General features: G+C 37.3%; 1 protein-coding gene across 2 annotated transcripts in view; it reads right to left on the reverse strand.

The window, feature by feature from the left end:
* Positions 1–8438: 8438 nt before the first annotated feature.
* Positions 8439–18809, reverse strand: part of SYT14 (synaptotagmin 14) — a 113529-nt gene continuing 103158 nt past the window's right edge. The window contains exons 7-9 of one of the 2 annotated variants that reach the window (XM_087827864.1): positions 12530–12719; positions 10024–10101; positions 8439–8770 (exon numbers count right to left, since the gene is read on the reverse strand). In XM_087827864.1, the coding sequence (XP_087683990.1) occupies positions 8457–8770; positions 10024–10101; positions 12530–12719 (582 nt within the window). In that variant the 3' untranslated portion in view covers positions 8439–8456. The remainder of the gene's footprint in view (positions 8771–10023; positions 10102–12529; positions 12720–18809) is intronic. The other variant, XM_087827863.1, reaches the window with a different exon arrangement.

The raw sequence follows: 18809 nt of genomic DNA on the forward strand, positions 1-18809 counted from the left end.
GTATTTACTGTATTATTACACTATTATAATTCATTATAAAGTACTAATCAAGCAAAACAGTTCAATATTTTACCGAGACCTTTTATGTTAACACTGGGAATGGCTTTATTTTCAAATGGGAAACATCATGGAGTATTTTTAGAATCTAGAGAGAGTTTACTTAAATATTATCTAGCATATTGGGAATCAAAGGGTTTACAATCGATTAGCAATTAAAACTTAATCTTAAGCATATAAAATGAATATGAAGAGGCCAATCCTTCCGTAAACAAAAATGATAATTTAACGATTCACTAGCTACAATGCAGATGTGCCTATTTCCTGCCGCAACTTCACTTGGTATCTACTGAAATTCTGTGAAAAACAGCCGTGACTCACATGAATGTGACTTTTTCCAGAGTAAACTCATAAGCAAGTCTATTATTTTTGCTTCTCCAAACTGAAGTACCTTGACTAGAAGCTTGAAATGTTTGTGGGAAAGAAAGATTCAGCAGCAAGTGCTGGGAAAGAATACGGATTCCATAAACTTAGCTGGAGATCAAATTATGAAGCCATTTACCTTAAGAAGTGTTGCACGCTTTCATTGTTTCAGTACAGACAATTCTTACAAAAAGAAACGAATGTACACTGGCCAATTGGGCGCTGGTGTTCGACTCTAAAAGCGTTAACTCAAAAATGGCTTATGGAACTAAGGAGTCAAAGACGATCAGAGATCCGATAATGCAGCAACTTTAATCTCTGTCCATTTTAGAGCACCAAAAATTTAAATTCTTTATAATATGAAAATAGTATTTCCTAAGTCTGTTGTTATAAGTCTTTGTTGCTGGAAATAAAATGGTAATGAAGGTAATGAAATATGAAAACTATCTAAACTCAAGTCCTTTGGGAAACTGTAGCTACCTAATTTTAAAAAATTAAAAATCAACAAGCTGCTATTGCCAAATAGAAAATGATTTTGTTTTAAACAGAATCACAATACCAATATGAATTATGACAGATTTACATGAAATCAAAGAGCAAGCTAAAACATATTCCTATTCCAGCTAAAGATATTGAGGCCATTTTATGGTTAGTTTCAGTCTTGGTTTATTTATAAACTTCAAGGGAGATTATTTTAAAATGTTTAAATTTGTAGTCTATTATCTTTGGAGGTCAGATTTGACTTAAAATTAAGGAAAAATAATATGACCCAAACATTTTGATAGCAGTATCTCACAGAACATTTAAATGAGATTCTTTCCAAACTTGAGATCCTAATATCATTTACATACACCCATTTGATGTTTGCTATGCAATAAAATATTATCACTTATTTATTTATTTATTTTAATCCTCACCTGAGGATATGTTTTTATCGATTTTTAGAGAGAGAAAGGAAGGGAGGGAGAGAGGAAGAGAGAAAGGTCAATATGAGAACTACCAATCGGTTGACTCCAGTATGTACCTGGACTGGGGACTGAACCCACAATCTAGGTATGTGCCCTGACTGGGAATCGAACCCACAACCTTTTTGTGTAGGGAGCTGATGTCTCCACCAACTAAGCCCCCCAGCCAGGGCAACCCTTGATTATCAACGATAAAAATCAGGGCTGAGTTCTGCGTCTCACTATCAGAGGTCAGGTGCTTACCCATTCCTGGTGAGTGAATCTCAAATGTGAAGAGATTTCTTACAGAAAGGTGAAGAAAAGCAACTTTTAACCCACGCAAAAATTTATTTTCTGGAAAATTTAACTGCCATCAAAATCTCCTTGGATTAATAATTTTAACAGTTTGTACATAGTTTACACAGAGGTCAGTAACTTCTTTTTGTAATACAATTATACAAAAGGAAAGGGCACCGAGACAACCGGTGTAGGCAGATAGTAGAAAAGTAGATGTGAGAATAAAACGCAACGTAGAGCACATTTCCAGTTACGTGAAAATGATTAGCTATATGATCACTCTATAAAATGAGTTGTTTCACACACGCATCTGTTTCTATTGTGACCAAAAATGCATATTAATGTGACAATAAAACAACACTACTGATAACCATACAGATACTCGTATATGCTAGTAAGGTCCATTAATGCAGGAGAGTCGCTGGAAACTATGCTGGAGACAGTTTCAGACCAAGGGAATGGTGGACAATATAGTGCATTTCTTCAGGTTGGTTAACAGAGTTTTGCTCACAGAGCATTTAAACTTCATCACAATGTTATATCCATTATTAGAAAAATAAGAAAGCTCTGTAGAAACTAGACTAAGGAAGTTTCTTGCCTCAAGAAAATGAATGGAAGGAAGACAGGGAGGGAGAGAGGGAAGGAGGGAGGGAGGGAGGGAAGGAGGGAGGAAGCAAAGGGATATTAACTAAAAAACTCCACTAATTGATTTTCCATATTACATTATTTTGAGAAATAAAACACAATGCAAGAGTACTGAGCAGTAGTGGACATCATGAGTTTTAGAAAAAGAACAGATCCCAGCATTTATCAAGACCCTTAAAACTCATAGAATAACTGTGCTTCAGCAAGAAAAACTGAACTGAGAATATTGATATACTTTATTTCAAAATTCTAGTGAAAACCCAGTTTGTCTACCACTCTATGACAGCTTCAAAGATTCCTCAAAAGTGATGCCACTCTATTATTTTTGCTATAGAAACAAGTCATCCCAATAAAGTTATGCAGAAAAAGAATAAATTTTGCAGAGCAAGCTATAACTGGAAAATTTCTTAAAGTAATATTTGTAATTTCAAAATACTGTTTGAAATATCACCATTATTTTCTAGCTGTGCTTCAAAGAATTGTTAAAACATACTTAAATACTAAGAGAGCCAATTTATATGCAAAAGCTACCCTGGTCGCCCCTCACAAAACACAGGTGACATAATTATAGAATGTTGTAAATATTCCTAGTATTTATCCAAAAACCTGGCCCAAACAAAAACAAGCATCACGCCCTCTCCACTCCCCCTCCCCCCAAAAGGCTTCCTATGATTCTATGGTATTGACTTCAGTTTCCTCTTCATGAAATTGCCTGGTTATGAACATTTGAAAAACTTTAAACCAGTTTTTAAGGCTTTCTCATAAAAATTTTAAAAATGTGCAAGCTACAGAAGGACGAGAGAAGACAAAAAGGAGAAAATTTCAGACATAAGGACCTAAACTCTCATTTCCAAGGAGTTAGCTCCTACTCCACTGTAACTGAAGTCACACTTAGGTACTAAAGCGCCACCCTATACCAGGGCCCTAAGATGCTGATTCTTTACAATTTAGGGATCTTTCCTCCTCTTGGTGCGTATGCATTTCTTTCATCAGCATTAATGGGGGTTTTGAACAGGAATCATTGGTGAGAACTACCCTGAGGGCATAAAAAGTTTGGTTGTTACTGAAAATACAACATGGAGGAGGTACGTACACTCAGAAACTGGCAAACGGGGCTGGTAAGAGGTGCCCGCCATCCCCCTTCCACCAGATGGGCACGGAAAAAGGAGTGTCTCAGAGACAAGGGAAAACTCCCATTTTCTCATTAAACAAAACAGTCATATTTAATATTAACTGTCTGGATTTATGGAAATACGCATTTTAGCAATATTTGAATATATAAACAAATTTCAGAAAACTTTTTCAGTGTATACTGGGGTATTATATTTCATCTATCAGGCATTCATTTTAAAGACAATAGGTGCCCCTTACTCATACTAGGCACAGAGTAAATATTGAGAGGGACTAAATTCCCTATGGGAGAAATCAATACTGTTACATAAGTCTCATTTTTTCATGATCTTGTGTTATTCATGGATTATGCATGTTACCCATTAACTACTATCAAGGGGGAAAGAGAGGCATGTGCAATGAAATTAGCCATAATCCAGTTAAACCATAATAAAGGCTACAGAAGAAACGTAAGGAAATTGCAATGAGAGCACAAGAGTCTTTCCTCTCACCACTGATACGGACTAATGGGCACAGGCCGTCCACACTTCACAGGGTGGGAAGGTGCTCGTACATAATTAAAATACCTTGAGATTCCCAAAAGTGAGCAACAAGTAGAATAAATTGATTAATACTCTTTCAGAATATAAGTATAGGCTAAATCGGCAAAGTAAATTAAATCCCCAAGTCTTTGAAAATCAAAATCATTTACGAACATGTCACAGAAGTACCATTTGTGTCCTGAGCAGAAAAGCAATCTCCGATCATCTTTCTTTCTTTGTCTTGCATTTCTCTCTGCCAAGCTCTGTTTCTTGCCTTTTTCCTAGTTCTGCCGGTCAGCTGAGGTGGGCGGGCTCCTGTCCTGTTTTTCTTGCAGCTCCTAAGAGGGATGCAGCCGCAAGATGCACGGTGTGGGCTTTAGAGCAATTCACGCCTGGGTTCTAACTCCAGTTCCACTGCCCACTGGCTGACCCGGGCCAAGGCTGCTTAACCCTTATGCTGGGGTCTCTTCATCTATAAACTGCTAATAATATTACTTACCTTAGAGTACTATGAGAACCAAGCAAAATAATAAATTACTGTGCTAGATCTTAGTAAATTATAGCAGTTACTATCACCACTATGCATCTTGGTGGACACAGGTGATGTTTTAAAGATAATTTTAGAAGAATGCTTCTCAGCATGTTCAACATTGTGTTCACACTGTGTGTGGTTGGCGACGGTGATACTGATGGCTACCTCCAGGGCAGGCCATGGACGAACTGGGGACAGTGAATGGGGAAAAATAAAAATGAAACGTTTTGAATAATAATTATCTTGGGGAAATAATAGAACTATCAATGAGGAAAAATCTCTATGAATTGACTAGTGTCTGTAGTAGGAAAGTGGCAATTTTAAGCAAGTGGATTTATGTCATTTCTTCATATCTGGATAAAGACCTTCAACAAAATTTGTTGGTGACTAGTGTTCTTAATTCATCTAAAATTTACACCTTCAAATAGCCCCTCTCTCAGTTCACTTGAAAAATGATGGTATCATTTGCTTTCCAGCTTCATCTTGAAGAACGCCACAGCTCTCTGACCTCTTCCCCTACTGGTGCTATCTTACTTTGCAATTATTGATTACGCTTTTGATTCGATTGACAAGTGAAATGAAAATGATGGTATCGAGAACATAATTCAACACAGAGCCCTGGGCACCTGCACTAGGCTGGCTGAAACCGCCTTCCCAGGCCCTACACTTCGACACATGTATATGAATCAGGGTGGTTTAGATATTTTCTCATTGGTTTCTCTTTTTTAAAATTGTGGTCCAATTTATTATTTTTGTCACTAAATACAACATTATTGAGAATTCACTGGATGCATAGTAAGAAAATAAGCAGATGGATTTCACACAAAATGTGAACAGTGCAGAAGACACAAGACTATAGAGGAGGCTTCTGAAAGGTACAGGGACAATATATTAAAGTTCTTCACTGATTTGAAATACACGTTGTTTCCTGAGCAGTAATAAACTACTATGTTTTGCAGCTCATTTGGGAGACAAATAAAGTCTATAATTCCAGGCTTAGGAATTACATGAATGCCAGTCAACTGCCATATTTGGACTATCTCGTTTTATTATAAAACTTAGGGGATTTTGAGAGAACAGTAAGAAAGTGGGTTGCCTTCCTCGAGTGTCTGAGACAACACCTGCTGCCCACAGCGGGCCCCTATCTGCTGCAGCTGCTGGGACGTAGATTCTGCCTTTCAGCCTTCATGCAAATCCAAGCACACGAGAGCAGCGGCGCTGCCTCCGACATCGGGCTCAGCAGCGTGGAGTGGGTCCCCGGAGCCTTATTTCATTCTTTTCTGAAAGAACAGGCCAACTTTGGGGAGTAATTACTCTACCTTGTGTCAATGCACGGGACAAAAAGATATATATTTTGCTGTGTGCAGAGGAGAATGGCAGCAAATAGCACCCCGAACCAAATATAATTTCTGGTAAATACATAGAGGAGAGAAAAAAATCTATCAATTTGATTAATGTTTTCTATTTCGTTTTCTGAAAAAGTCAGGGCACCTTCACCTTTACATACATGCATGTGTGTGTATGTATGTGTGCATGTGTGCACACAGTGTGTATGCGTGCAGGCGTGTGCGTGTGTACACAGACACGCATACACATGATTCATGATCTCTGAGGACTCAGTAGCTGGCATGGGAACAGAGTCCTTCTCGGAAGTTTTTAAAATAGTTAATTACCTTTTAGGCCGTACTGGATTTGACAGCGATGCCAGGCAAATCTTACGGATACATCAGAGCACACACACGACGCTGGGCGTGGTCTGAAGCAGCCAGATTTAACAAGGGACAGCTAGAGAGGTCCTTCCTCAGCGAAGGAAAAGCACCGAGCTGGTTTTGTGATGCGTGTGATTAGGCGCTGTTACAGCTACAAATGGGACTGATAATCTTTATTAAGACGATCCCAGCTGTCAGCAATGCGGGCAGTTGTCTCAAAGCCAAACAGCTACCTGGAGCATCCAATGCCTCAATCCAATTTCTCAGTAAAATTTACACCACCCGCAAGTCCCTTTCTGTACTGTTGCTGAAAATGCTTACATGAGATATCATGCCATCTGATTCATGTTCTAACTTTATAACCTAACTCATTCACAAAAAATCCCTGGAAAAAGCTGATGAATGTAACAATAAAAGAATGAATTTTTCCCTTTAATTCAACTCTGTAACATACATTCTTAAACCTCATGCCACCCAATATAGCATTTGTATTTTATCTTACAATTCATGTGCATGAATGCATAGAGCTGCCATTTTTAAACTAAAAAATATTAGGAGTTGATTGTTTTTTGGATTTCTTTTAAGGCCTTTCAGTACAGCCACGCTGAAACAATAATATCTATGCACGGTTTTGTTGTTATTATAATAACAAGTCCTAGCTTACACTAATATATATAGTACTTAGTTGGGACTAGGAACAATGATATACTGCTTTTTAGTAACTGGCAAATAGTTTGCTTTTGTCTAGTTTAACTAGAAATTAGAAAGAGAAAAATACTTTTCATATATACAAAACATTCTATTTAATAAAGTATATGCATAAAATTATATACTGGGTAAGAAGCAAAATTTAAAAGAAAACAGCCTGCAATATTCCTGATTAATCAGAGTTCCTAAATATAAAAACAAGAAATGAAAATGCCTCGCGAGTTAAAAAACAGCACATTTTACAACTTTCACACACTTCCGAGGAAAGAAAGAGCTTGTGACACTGTTCTGAGGGATCTCCCATTTATAAAAATCGAAGGCCTAGCTTTGCAAATACAACTTACGAGCTGTATGAGCAAATTTAACGTACAGGAAAGGCACAGGATGACACCACGTTGAAGAACGTATCTGTAAATTTCATAAAATTTAGCCATGAGTCAGCTTCATAAGGAATCTCAGAACTGTTTTGAGCATGATGTTCTGATTCAAACTGAGAACTGGAGAGTCTTTATATCACAAATACGAACTGAAGTGAGAGCAAAGAAGATTCAGAAGAGAGAACGGGCTCTTATGTGAGTGCTACCTGCTTTATGCACCGCTGGTTACAAAACACTCAGAGCGGATCGTTACAATTTTCTTGAACTTAAGTTGTTTTCAATTTTCAACGGCTTACCTACTACGTTTTTTAGTTTGTAAAAAATGTATTTGCACGTTATGACACTTTGAAAGAGTCAATCGTTGAAGGAAATGTTAAGGTAAGGTCCTGTTCTGTTAGGTTCCTACACTGGAATACAAGGATACAGAAAGTGCTTTCAACAGAAAGTTACGTGGTTCTGCAGAACAACCTGTCTAAGGGACTCGCAAGGGACCAGTGCAGTGACTTGGTCTCTTTGGATCGGGCAAAAGCAGAGGCGAACGAAGAAATGAGTTTTAAAAATAACACGCAAAATGCCCTTACGACAGTGAAATCTTGCTTGCACTTAGATCTAGTGCCACTGAGAACAACGGAGGCACAATGGAACTGAGTGTGCAAGGGGGAAATATCTGAAATAAAACAATTTTCAATGTGACTGGAACCTTTCAGCACCAGAGGTGACTTACAATGGAGCTGGAGAACTGCTTTCTCATATTAAGGTACCTTTCAAACACCAGGGACGAGCCAGTCAAAAACGCCTTGTGGATAATATGTAGGGTGATACTAAAATAGTGTGGCAACGGAAAAGTCTAATTTAAAAAAAATCATTTACGATTTTGATGTTTTTCAGGAAGTGACTGGCTCTTTTGCTGAAGTAAAATGAACTTCAACCCAACAGCATGTTCCTGAAGCTCTGAGGACTGCTAGTTTAACAAGGATGATGGAAGTTTTTCATTGTCCCAAACAAGCCCTACCGGAGACACAGCCTGTCTTCACTTATGTCTGTATTAGATGTGCTTTCCACAGAACGTTTTGGTAGAATGTTGAAGATGATTCTTCAAAGGACAACCCTCCTAATGGTGAAAGAGCAGTGCCGTCGCTGGCAACAGTGCTTGCAAAGGCTCGTCCCAGCCGTCAGGACTCCAGCAACGCGTGCCACCTACAGACCTGCTGTCCTTTCGACTCCTTCATTTCAGCCCAGTGACTGAGCTCCTCTTCGCCAGAGCTGTTCAGACCTAAAGAAATCCAGCCTATCATCTCTTTTCTCTTCATGCTGCGCTTGTTGAACACGGACAGGATAAGGGTCACGTCAGAGAGCTGAAACAGGGCCACTTGGAAAACAAACGTTTCCTTGTACACGGGATTTGGCTGCCCTCTGCGGATGGATGTCTTGCATTTAGACATTTCTTGACCCATGGAATTCAGTAGAGTTAATTTAACATATGTATCTACAGAAAAACAACAACAACATACCACAAATATCATTTGAAACACACCCAAAACATCTTTCTTGTAACATTTGCTGAGATTTATTTGTACTTTATAAGGATATGGTGTATACCATGTTTTAATGGAAATTCGACTAATTCCATTTTGATGTAGATGCTTATAAAACGAGACAGGTACAGAGAATGCTAGGGAAGCAGAAAATCGTTTGGGGGTACTAACGTCTTAGCCTCACTATTTCTACATTATAGTTGGAATTTAAAGGTATACCTCATAATCCTTCCTCCGCCCTCCACCCATTCCCTGACCTCCCGCGGCCTCCCGAGCCCGCCCTGCCCACCCCCCGTTTAGCTTCACTAAGCAGGACGTGATAGCATTAAGAGACACTTAGCAAGCTCAGTTAGCCACGACACTAAAGCATTCCACTGTGTTTTCAGAGGAGTAAACAAACAAAGAGAAATGAAGGCCGATGACGGGGAGGGAAAGGGGAAGACAAGAATGCAAAGGTAGGACATCGAAACAGCTGAGGGTGAAATGTCAAAACAATCTCTGCATGGATGTGGTTTCTGATTGCATTTTAAAACCATCGAAGGGCCAAAATGAAGCCAAATGCATTGAGGGCTCAAAGTTCAGCAAATCAAGTACGACTTTCTCCTGGTTTCATGCAAGGGGACATGTAATGTGCTTTCTGGGCAGTCAAAATAGATACTCCAGGACTCCTTTCTGACACAATTCCATGTCAGGTTGTAGGTATGGTGTGCGAACCATGTCCATGAATTAGAAAATAAACTGATGTGATGTTCAGTGTACAAAGTGACACATTAACAGTTCATTGCCTGATTATTTGGGAGATCAACCCCTCTCTTCCAACAACTGTGTTTTCAAGTTCGTTCGACTCATGCAAATGACCTTCAGCATGTTGATCCATCATGTGTACTTCATATCGAAATTTCAATTAATTTTAATGAAAATTGCGGTATTTCTGATGAAGTAACTATTTCTGTCGTATGAATCAAAAATACAAGGAGTGGAAAAATAAAACCTTTAATTTAAAAAGTTTTGCTTATTTTATACTCTGAATACCATCATCCATAATCAGAGATCAATTCTAAGTTAGTTTTATTTGAAGTACCACAGATAATAAATGTGCATTTTTTGAAACCAACATGGTGGACAGCTTCACTGCTGGCAAGTTGTAGGGTATTTTGTTTTTGCATGAAAAGACAACATCCAATTAGCCTCTACAGGAACTCACCTCGGATTATATAAACCTGTCCACCTATCAAGTGTTTTAGACAACAGAACAGTCCATCTGACAACAGGGGGTGGAAAGCAGTAAAAGAAATAATGACCAGATGTCAATTGTTGGGTGAAAGAGGGTCAAAGGTTAGAATTAAAGAGGAAACACTGTTCACTCGAGTGGAAGAACACAATCCTTTAGCATTTTAATTCAGGCAGAGGGTTGAACAAAAGGGTTGTTGGGTAAAATTCGTGAAATGAGAATTTTTAAGGTCACGGTGTAATCTTAAACAAAAATTACACTGATTTAAAGGGGGACATCTTTGTAAGGATATCCTCTTGGTCTAAAGCACATTGAACATATAGAATCATGCAAATTATCAGACTATACAAAAGACTGAATAAAAGTCATTACAGGATCATTATTATTACCCTACATTTTTAAGTTTATCCATGCAATATTTAACGTTTCAAATACTTTTATTACTCTCAATATAATATAAAATTAAATTATGAAGAATAAAATAGAACTACTAAAAATTTTGCCCTTGAATACTGCTATTGTTTCTTTGGTAAAAAACTGGATTATTCCGTCTGTAACACAGTTCAAAGCTTATACCTAGATATGTATGAAGGGTCACAATCTTATATAACATATACAGTATAAGATGAACTGACAAAACTGTCTTATATTTTACATTATTGTCTTATATTTTACTCCATCTTACTAATTTTAATGTTGACATATTCAATTCAGCTAAACATCCTGATACTGAAGATCTAACTCTAAAATAATGGAAACTGCTTTAACTTACTCTTTAAAACCAAAAAGATCTACTTTGTATCGTGGATGCTGATCTCTTACTTAACCTGTTTAGGAACAGCGGCCGCCTCTACCCTGCTCCCTTCATTTTAGTTCTGATTAGCGATTCTCTGTTTCTATCAACGTGGGCGGCACACGGAGACAAAGGCAAACATATCACTTCCTTCTGCTTCTTTTTAGCATCCAAGTTAAATGTTTGCTAAAAAATTCAACCATTAGCTAAAGCAAGAACGGAGTGGCAAACGGACGGCCTGCGGCTAAAGGCGACCCCCAGAGCGTCTTAGGTTGCGGTGTTGACAAGTGTTCGATCTGAAAGCCTCGGTGCAGGGTGGACGCTGCCACCGGTCGCGGGCCTCACCGCGCTCCTGTCTTTCAGCTACAACTTCTGCTCGTTAAGCTACTTCCCGGGTCATTAGGGTTTGCATTCTAAGTGTGTATTAATGAAGATAACCAAGCAGCTGCTTATTCTAGTTACTGTTTCTTTCCTCCCTCTGAATTTTTCATTCTGAAATGAGAAAGGGGACAATAATAATTCCATTCTTCTTTATGCACCTTTGTCTGACTTGAGTCTCACTGTTGCCCTGTGAGAGACACCACCTTTAATTTTATGTATTAAAAAATTAGACTTAGGGGAGTTAGGTCACTTGTCCAAGGGTAGAAATATAAACATCATTTTGGCCTTCTGACTGTTAATTCAGGGATAGATACATTTCATGATGTATGTAAGACGCAAGGTTTCCAATACCACTTAGGGTAAACCAAATATGTATTATGACTTTTCAGTTTGATTGGAAAAATGTTAATTTAATTCAAGGGTGAAAAAAGTTTCCTCTTCTTCAAGAATTATTTGATACTTAAAAGATTGCTTTAAGTAAGTCTGAGAGACGTCTTTAAACAAATTTAAGGTGGTCATTATTATTCAAAATTTCCTTTCAAATTTATAGTTTAGGGCATTAACAGCTTTAATTTAGAGAAGTATAAAGAAGCTGCTACTTTCCCAGTTTGTTTCCATAGATATGGGCATATATTGGGTGACAATTTCTCTGCTCTCCCATAACTTATCTTAGCTGGGAGAGAGATAAGGAGATGGAAGAGTGAGAGGCATAGAGACAGGGCAGAGGCATCCTATCTAGCTTTCCCTTCCTAGCATTTAGGGTAAATATCAAAGTATTCCTTATTCCTGGTAAAGCCAAAGCATATTCCATTTAAGAAAAGACTCTGGTGACAGTACTGATTTATAATTTTAAAGGAGCGAAATGTGAAAAAGCAGTTTCTTCTTAAACTGTTAAGGGGGAAAAGTGCAGAGTTCTGCATGCAGACAGCAAACACAACATCAATCTTCAGTTAACAGCAATGACTATATATATTCTTGATAATATTGGTGGAAAACTGTTAGCTTTAAAAGACCCTGTAACTTCTCCTGGCATTAGAAGGTAATGGCTTTGATCGGGAGAATTTATTCCACTGACATTAGAAAAATTAAGTCTTGACACCTTACAATGAATATTTTGAATTTCAAATTTTTCTACTTCCCAAATGACTGGAAATAGAAAACATGGAACAGATTGGCTGATGATTATTATCACACCATTTCATTTTCACCGGTTAAGACTAAATAATAGGATGGAAGCCCCTAACACTGAGATCCCCATAAGTGCAGAAAACAGAATTTTAAAAAAACCAAACATTTTTCACTCACTGGGTGGTCTGTTTGCTGCCAAGTTTTTGAAGTGGCTGCCTTTTATGACTTCCGCGGAGAGTCTTCCAGTGGTGGCGTTGTAAAGCAGGCCAATGAGAATTTCTGGAACTGAGCCATGTTCTAGAGACTGACATGAGGATGTACTTCTGCTACAGGACACTTCTGACATGCTCATCTGGGAGTCACAGCCCTGTGATCAAAAGTGAAATCTTTATAGTACTTATAAAGAAAGATACATTGTTAATGAACGTGTTTATTGGAATTAGGCAGGTAAATCACAATAAAGATGAGAGTTGCAGGCAAAATTCCCCAAACACTAAAATTAGAAATGTTGCTCTGAGCATATTTTAGTCCCTGGATATCTTTTCATTATATAGCAGTCAAATAATAGGAGATGGGGTTTTATAAACCCATGCATATTTACAAATCAGAGAAGCTAAATTTCTCAAACTCACAGATGTTAATAAACCGTCCGTTTTCTGAATCTAAAAAAATTGTTGTTTCAAGACTTACTGACCTTAAAAGACTGACACAGATTTAACTCAATTACATTAAATGTAAATGTTTTAACATTGTCTTTAAAGGCAAAGATTGGCACACTTTCATTAAATAAATAAAACAAAACAAGCTTCCATTTATAAATCAATATATAAAACATAGAAATACAGAAAACTGAAAAAGAATGGAAAAATATTAACTGTGAAAGGAAAACTGGCATAGCTACATTAGTATCAGTCAAGGTTAGCTTTAAGGCAATAGCCATCACTTAGGGATGAAGAGATATACTCAATAATGATAAAGCTTTCAATTTACCAGGAAGATAAAATAATTCCAAATTTGCATGCATTAATAACATAGGTTCAGAATACATAAAGCAGAAAGTGCCAGAACTAGAGAGAGAAACAAATAAATTCACAACCAGTAGAGGCTTTGGTACACTTGTTTCAATAACTGACCAAACATGCAAGGAAATAAATACAGTAAAAGAAAGAAGAAGATTTTACTATCACAATAAGGAAATTGATCTGATGGTAATATATAGAACATCATACTTTACAGACTATACATTTTCTCAAGTCCACAGTGGAATATTTATAAAATATTTACAAAAATAAAGCAAATAGCAATGAATTTCAAATAATGGAAATCATTCAGAATGTTTTTTAATCAACTAGAAATCTAAGCTATCTTCTAATAAAGAAAAAAAACCTGTATACTATTAGAAATTAAGGATACACTTCTAAATAACCCATAGGTAACTAAATTATAATGAAAATAAGTTACTTGAAAACACTAATAAAAATAGATAAACAGTGGAGAGTCCAATTAAGAAAAAAAAAGAGAAGGCACAAATACTAAATATCAGTAATAAAAAAGGAGACACTACTACATATCCTATAGACCAAAAAAAGGTAAAAGGATAGTATGAATAGCTCTCTTCCAATAAATTGGAAATTTTGATGAAATAGACATAGTCATAGAAAACTATAACTAAAACAGACACAAAAAGAAACATAGTATCTAAACAGTCTTATTGAAGAAGTTGAATTTGCAATTAAAAACTTTTCCAAAAAAATACATAAAACAAAACTAAAAACTTTTGCTAGATGGCTTCACCAGTGAATTCTAATTAATGCTAGTCGCACCCATATTCTTCCAGGCAGTAGCAGGGAAAGAAGAAACTTTCCCTAATTTCCTTTAAGAATCTAGTAAAACCTTCAAGCCAAAATCAGAGAACGACATTATAAAAAAGTTAGCAGATTTTCTCATTCATGAACTTAGATTCAACATCCTAAATAAACTAATTAGCAAACCAAATCTAAAAATCTATAACATCATACTTAATAGAAAAAAATTTTAATGTTTCCCCTTTGAAACTGGGGATGTGACAATTACCACTTCTAGTAAAAATGTAGTGGAGATCCCAGCCAGTGGAGGCCTAGCCTCACTAACAACAATAAAATGAAATAAAAGGTATAATGGTTTAGAAAAGGAGATTAAACAGTCCTGTGGACAGGTTATGTAATTATGCACACATGAAACCTAAACAAGTCCACAGACGAGCAACAACTGCATACAAAGATAAAAATTTAAATCTATACATTGCTGAATGCCAGCAACAACTCTGAAAATAAAATTTATTTGAAAACAGGATTTATTAGAGCATGAAATATAAAATATCTAGGAGTAAATATAATAAATGATATGCAAGGCCTCTATAAAGAAAAATACCAATATTATTGAGAGAAATTTAGAAGTACTTTGTAGATATATTATGCTAATATATTAAAAGGCTCAATTTAATAATATTCTCTCTAAATTGCTCTATAGATTAAATATGATCACAATCAAAATCTCAACAGATTTCTTTGTGGAAGGCAACAAGCTAATTAAAAATAGATGTGGAATATACACAAAATGGAATATTATTCAGCCTTAAAAAAGAAGGAAATACCACCATATATGACAACATGGACAACCTGGAGGACATTATATTAAGTGAAATAAGCCAGTCCTAAGCATTTACTACATGATTACATTTATATGAGGTCTCTAGAATAGTCACACTCATGGAAGCAGAGGCTAGGTGGAGGGAGGAATGAAGAGTTGTGCTCAATGGGTATAAAGTTCCAGTTATGCAAGATGAGTAAGTTCTAAAGATCTGCTGTACAACATGGTACTTAGCGTTAACAATACTGTATCGTACACTTAAAAATTTGTTATAGGGATATGTTAAATGTTCTTATAATAAAAATAATAAAGTAATATACAAGATAGGAGGTCCTGCTCTAGTATCAACATTTATTATAAAGCTGTATTATTTAAGACAATGACAAAAAACAGAATAGAAAGCCCACAAATTAATCTGCGCATATATACACACTTAATTTACAACAAACGTGGAGCTACCATGCAGTGGGGAAAGGATAATCTTGTTCATAAATAGTGGTAGGACAACTGGTTACCCACATAGAAATAAATGAAAATTAACCCTTCCTTCAAAACATACCAAAAATTCAATTGTGGATCTGAATGAAAAAGGTAAAATAATAAATCTATACATTAACATAGGGGACTATATTCATGATTTCAGGGTAGGGAAAGAATTCCTAAAGAGGACACAAAAGCATTAATCATAAAGTTTGGTCAATCTATTAACATTAAAATTAAGAATTTTTGAACTTCGAGAGAGACTTTTAGGATGGCAGAAAGGCAAACAACCAAGAAGGAGAAGAGATCTGTAATACTTCTAGTTCCATAATTAGCTCAAATCCAGAATATGTAAAGAACATCTATAAATCAATTAAAAAAGACAACACAATATAAAAACAGCCAGACACTTGAACCAGCAGTTTCATAAAAGAACGGCCAATAAATATATGAAAATGATGCTCAACTTCATTAGTAATCAGGGAAATGCAAATTAAAACCATTGCAGTAACACTCCACAACAAATAGATGGGCTAAAAAAACTGTGGTGAGAGCACAAAGCAGGGGGAACTCTCAGATCCCTCTGGTGGTAAAGTGGTACGGCTTTAAAATATGTTAAAAATACACATACCTTGTGACCTGGCGAGTCCACGCATCCATAGATACACCCCCACAGAAATATGTGCAACGTTTATCGAGCGACATATGAAGGAATGTCTGTATCAGCATTATTTATAATGGCCCCAAACAGTGGGATGCATAAATAACTTGTGAGTTCACACGATAAAGCAACTATACCATATATATAGTGTGTATACACTATATAGCAAAAACTATGTAACTACGTTTACAAACATGACTTTGGGAGAAAAATGCTGAACCTAAAAGGATACTTAGCTGAATTTATGTAAATTTCAACAACAAAAACAAAGCTAGTGCCCTCTCCCTCCAGGGGGCACCCCCTTGCCCTCCTTCCCTCTCAGGTGTGCAGCTCCTAAACTCTAAGGGTCCCCAGGAGACTTGCAACCAGAGGAGCAATGGGCGGCAGCGGCTCCTCTTGGCCTAAGCCCCTGAAACTCTGTCCAAGGCCCCTTTTCTCTGACTTTCCAGTGAGCCAAAGCAGCTCCATCTAGGCTCATTTCTTTCCTATATATTTCTAGAGAATCAAAGCAGCCCCGCCTATGCTCTCTCCAGTTGCTTTTCTATCCTAAGCCCTTCCCTGTTTCACTGTCCTCAGCTTTAATACATGTATTCTTCAAAATCAAATCTAACCAACCAACCAAAGACCAGGCAAAACTAAACCATAGTATTTCAGAGCCGTGAATAGGGGATAAAACTATAAAGCAAGCAAGCAAGTGATCAATGGAAAAGTCAAAATTGTGGTTAACTCTAGAGGTGGTGGGAAGAGAAAGGAGTGATGGGGAAGGGGACGCTGAGGGCTTCGGGGTTACTGATGCTTTATTTCTTGACCTGGGTGGCAGTTACATGGGTAGTAAGTTTTTGGTTTTTTTACACTTTCTAGTGTGTGCTGGGTTTCATAAGAAAAAAGGTTTAATGAAAGAACTACATGATACAAGAATACAATATATACAAATTAACATAGATTAATAAAAATACATATTTAAGACTTTCATGGAAGATTCCTAAAGGGATTCACTCCATGAGTTAAATATAAAGGCTATAACACTGTTTTTATAACAGATTTGTAAACTGAACAAATTTTAGATTTAAAGAAGTCCAAAAATGTTTGATAAAAATCTTCAAGTTTGGACCCACTGCTGGCTATATCAGTAAAAAAGAATTAATACATACCCGGGAAGGGAATTAACTCATTAGACAAATATTCAGAGGGATAAAATCTCGTCTTTCCAAATTTAACTCTAAACCAGCGGAGAAAGCCAAAAGGAATAGACATCTCATACTTGTAAATCATGGGTACACAAAACACAGAGTTTGGTGTGTTTTCATGACAGTTGGAGGAGAAAACAATTTTAGTAAGTTTCAATTAGGATATATCATCGCTTATGAAAACAGTGTCAAAAACATGCCCGTGCACATTTGGTGCACTCGCTACATTAGCCTATTATCCGAGCAGCAGCTGCTAGATTACTGTGAAATACATTTTTCATAATATAGTATTTTCCACATTAGCCTACTGGCAGATAATAAGATGTGAACCTAATATTTTCTTATCAACACAGACGTCCTATTGCCAATTATGAGCAATGAAGTGAGGTCCCGAGAAAGGCCTTTCTTGTCCTCAAGCCTCAAGGGAAAGAGCAAGGGTGGTAAGATCCTTGGTGACCGCGTTCTATTTTAGGAGGCCCTGCCGAAACAGAACAGCGTTTAACAGAAGAAAACTATGGCCTAAAAGAGTCTGCTCTGGACTTAAACCATAGAAAGGGAGCTCGTCTCAGGGCCTTTCTGCGGCCGCCAGCGTGCCCGCCCATCCAAGGCTGGCACAGCTCTGGCAGCCTGCGATCAGCGCGCACAGCCAAAGCAGCGCAGAGTCGCTCCATAAATAGAGCGACTGCGGTAAAGACAAATTAAATACAGATACGATGTACTCCAGTGGCATCTCTCCAGTGACTATTCCTCGGGGCAGGCTGCTCCACTCGCTGTGCGCTCAGCAATCTCTGGCTCTGCAGCCCCCGTCATTAATTTATAACTGGGGCCTGCCTAGGTGGCAGGAACGGCAGGTGATTAACCCAAAGTCAAACAAATCCCAATCATAATTAGGTCTACTTCAAGAAATAGTCCCACAGGCTCCCCAGCGCAACACCTCTCCCCATCTAACAGGACGTTTTTTTAATACTTCCTCTCGGTTCCCCCGAGTCCTCTGCCCCGGGGTGAAGAAGGAATGTGTGAAAGTAGAAAAAAACGAATTTTTCAAAAAAATGAATAAACTCTGTTTACCCTAAGAAGAATTTGTATGGTGCTAACAGATTAAAATTGGTGGGAACTTGTAAATATAGAGAGAAAAGATAAGATTAAAAATGTAATAGAATTCCTATTAATGTCTAGACTTTTATTAGTACCAAACTGATTCCAATTTACTTGTGACCACTTATACACAATATTTTTAAGGTAAAACCGAACTGTACGATAATTACTATAAATTTGAATAGTTTCTGTTGAATTTACTTTCACTGTGGCTGGAAGATATTCTCTGGTTTATAGTTTAATTTATAGATGAAATGCTTCCATTAGACTTTTCTGAAAATGAGGCAATGAGGACACAGGGTGAAGTGCCACAAGAGGGAAGTCACCTGCTGCGGCGTTGGAGCTGCACTAATGGCGAGTTTCATCTCCACCAGCAGTGCTCCTCCTCGGGGCCCTTTCCCAGCCC

The sequence above is a fragment of the Miniopterus natalensis genome, chromosome 19 (genome assembly GCF_054644295.1).
Source record: "Miniopterus natalensis isolate mMinNat1 chromosome 19, mMinNat1.hap1, whole genome shotgun sequence".
Classification (NCBI taxonomy): Eukaryota; Metazoa; Chordata; class Mammalia; order Chiroptera; family Miniopteridae; genus Miniopterus; species Miniopterus natalensis.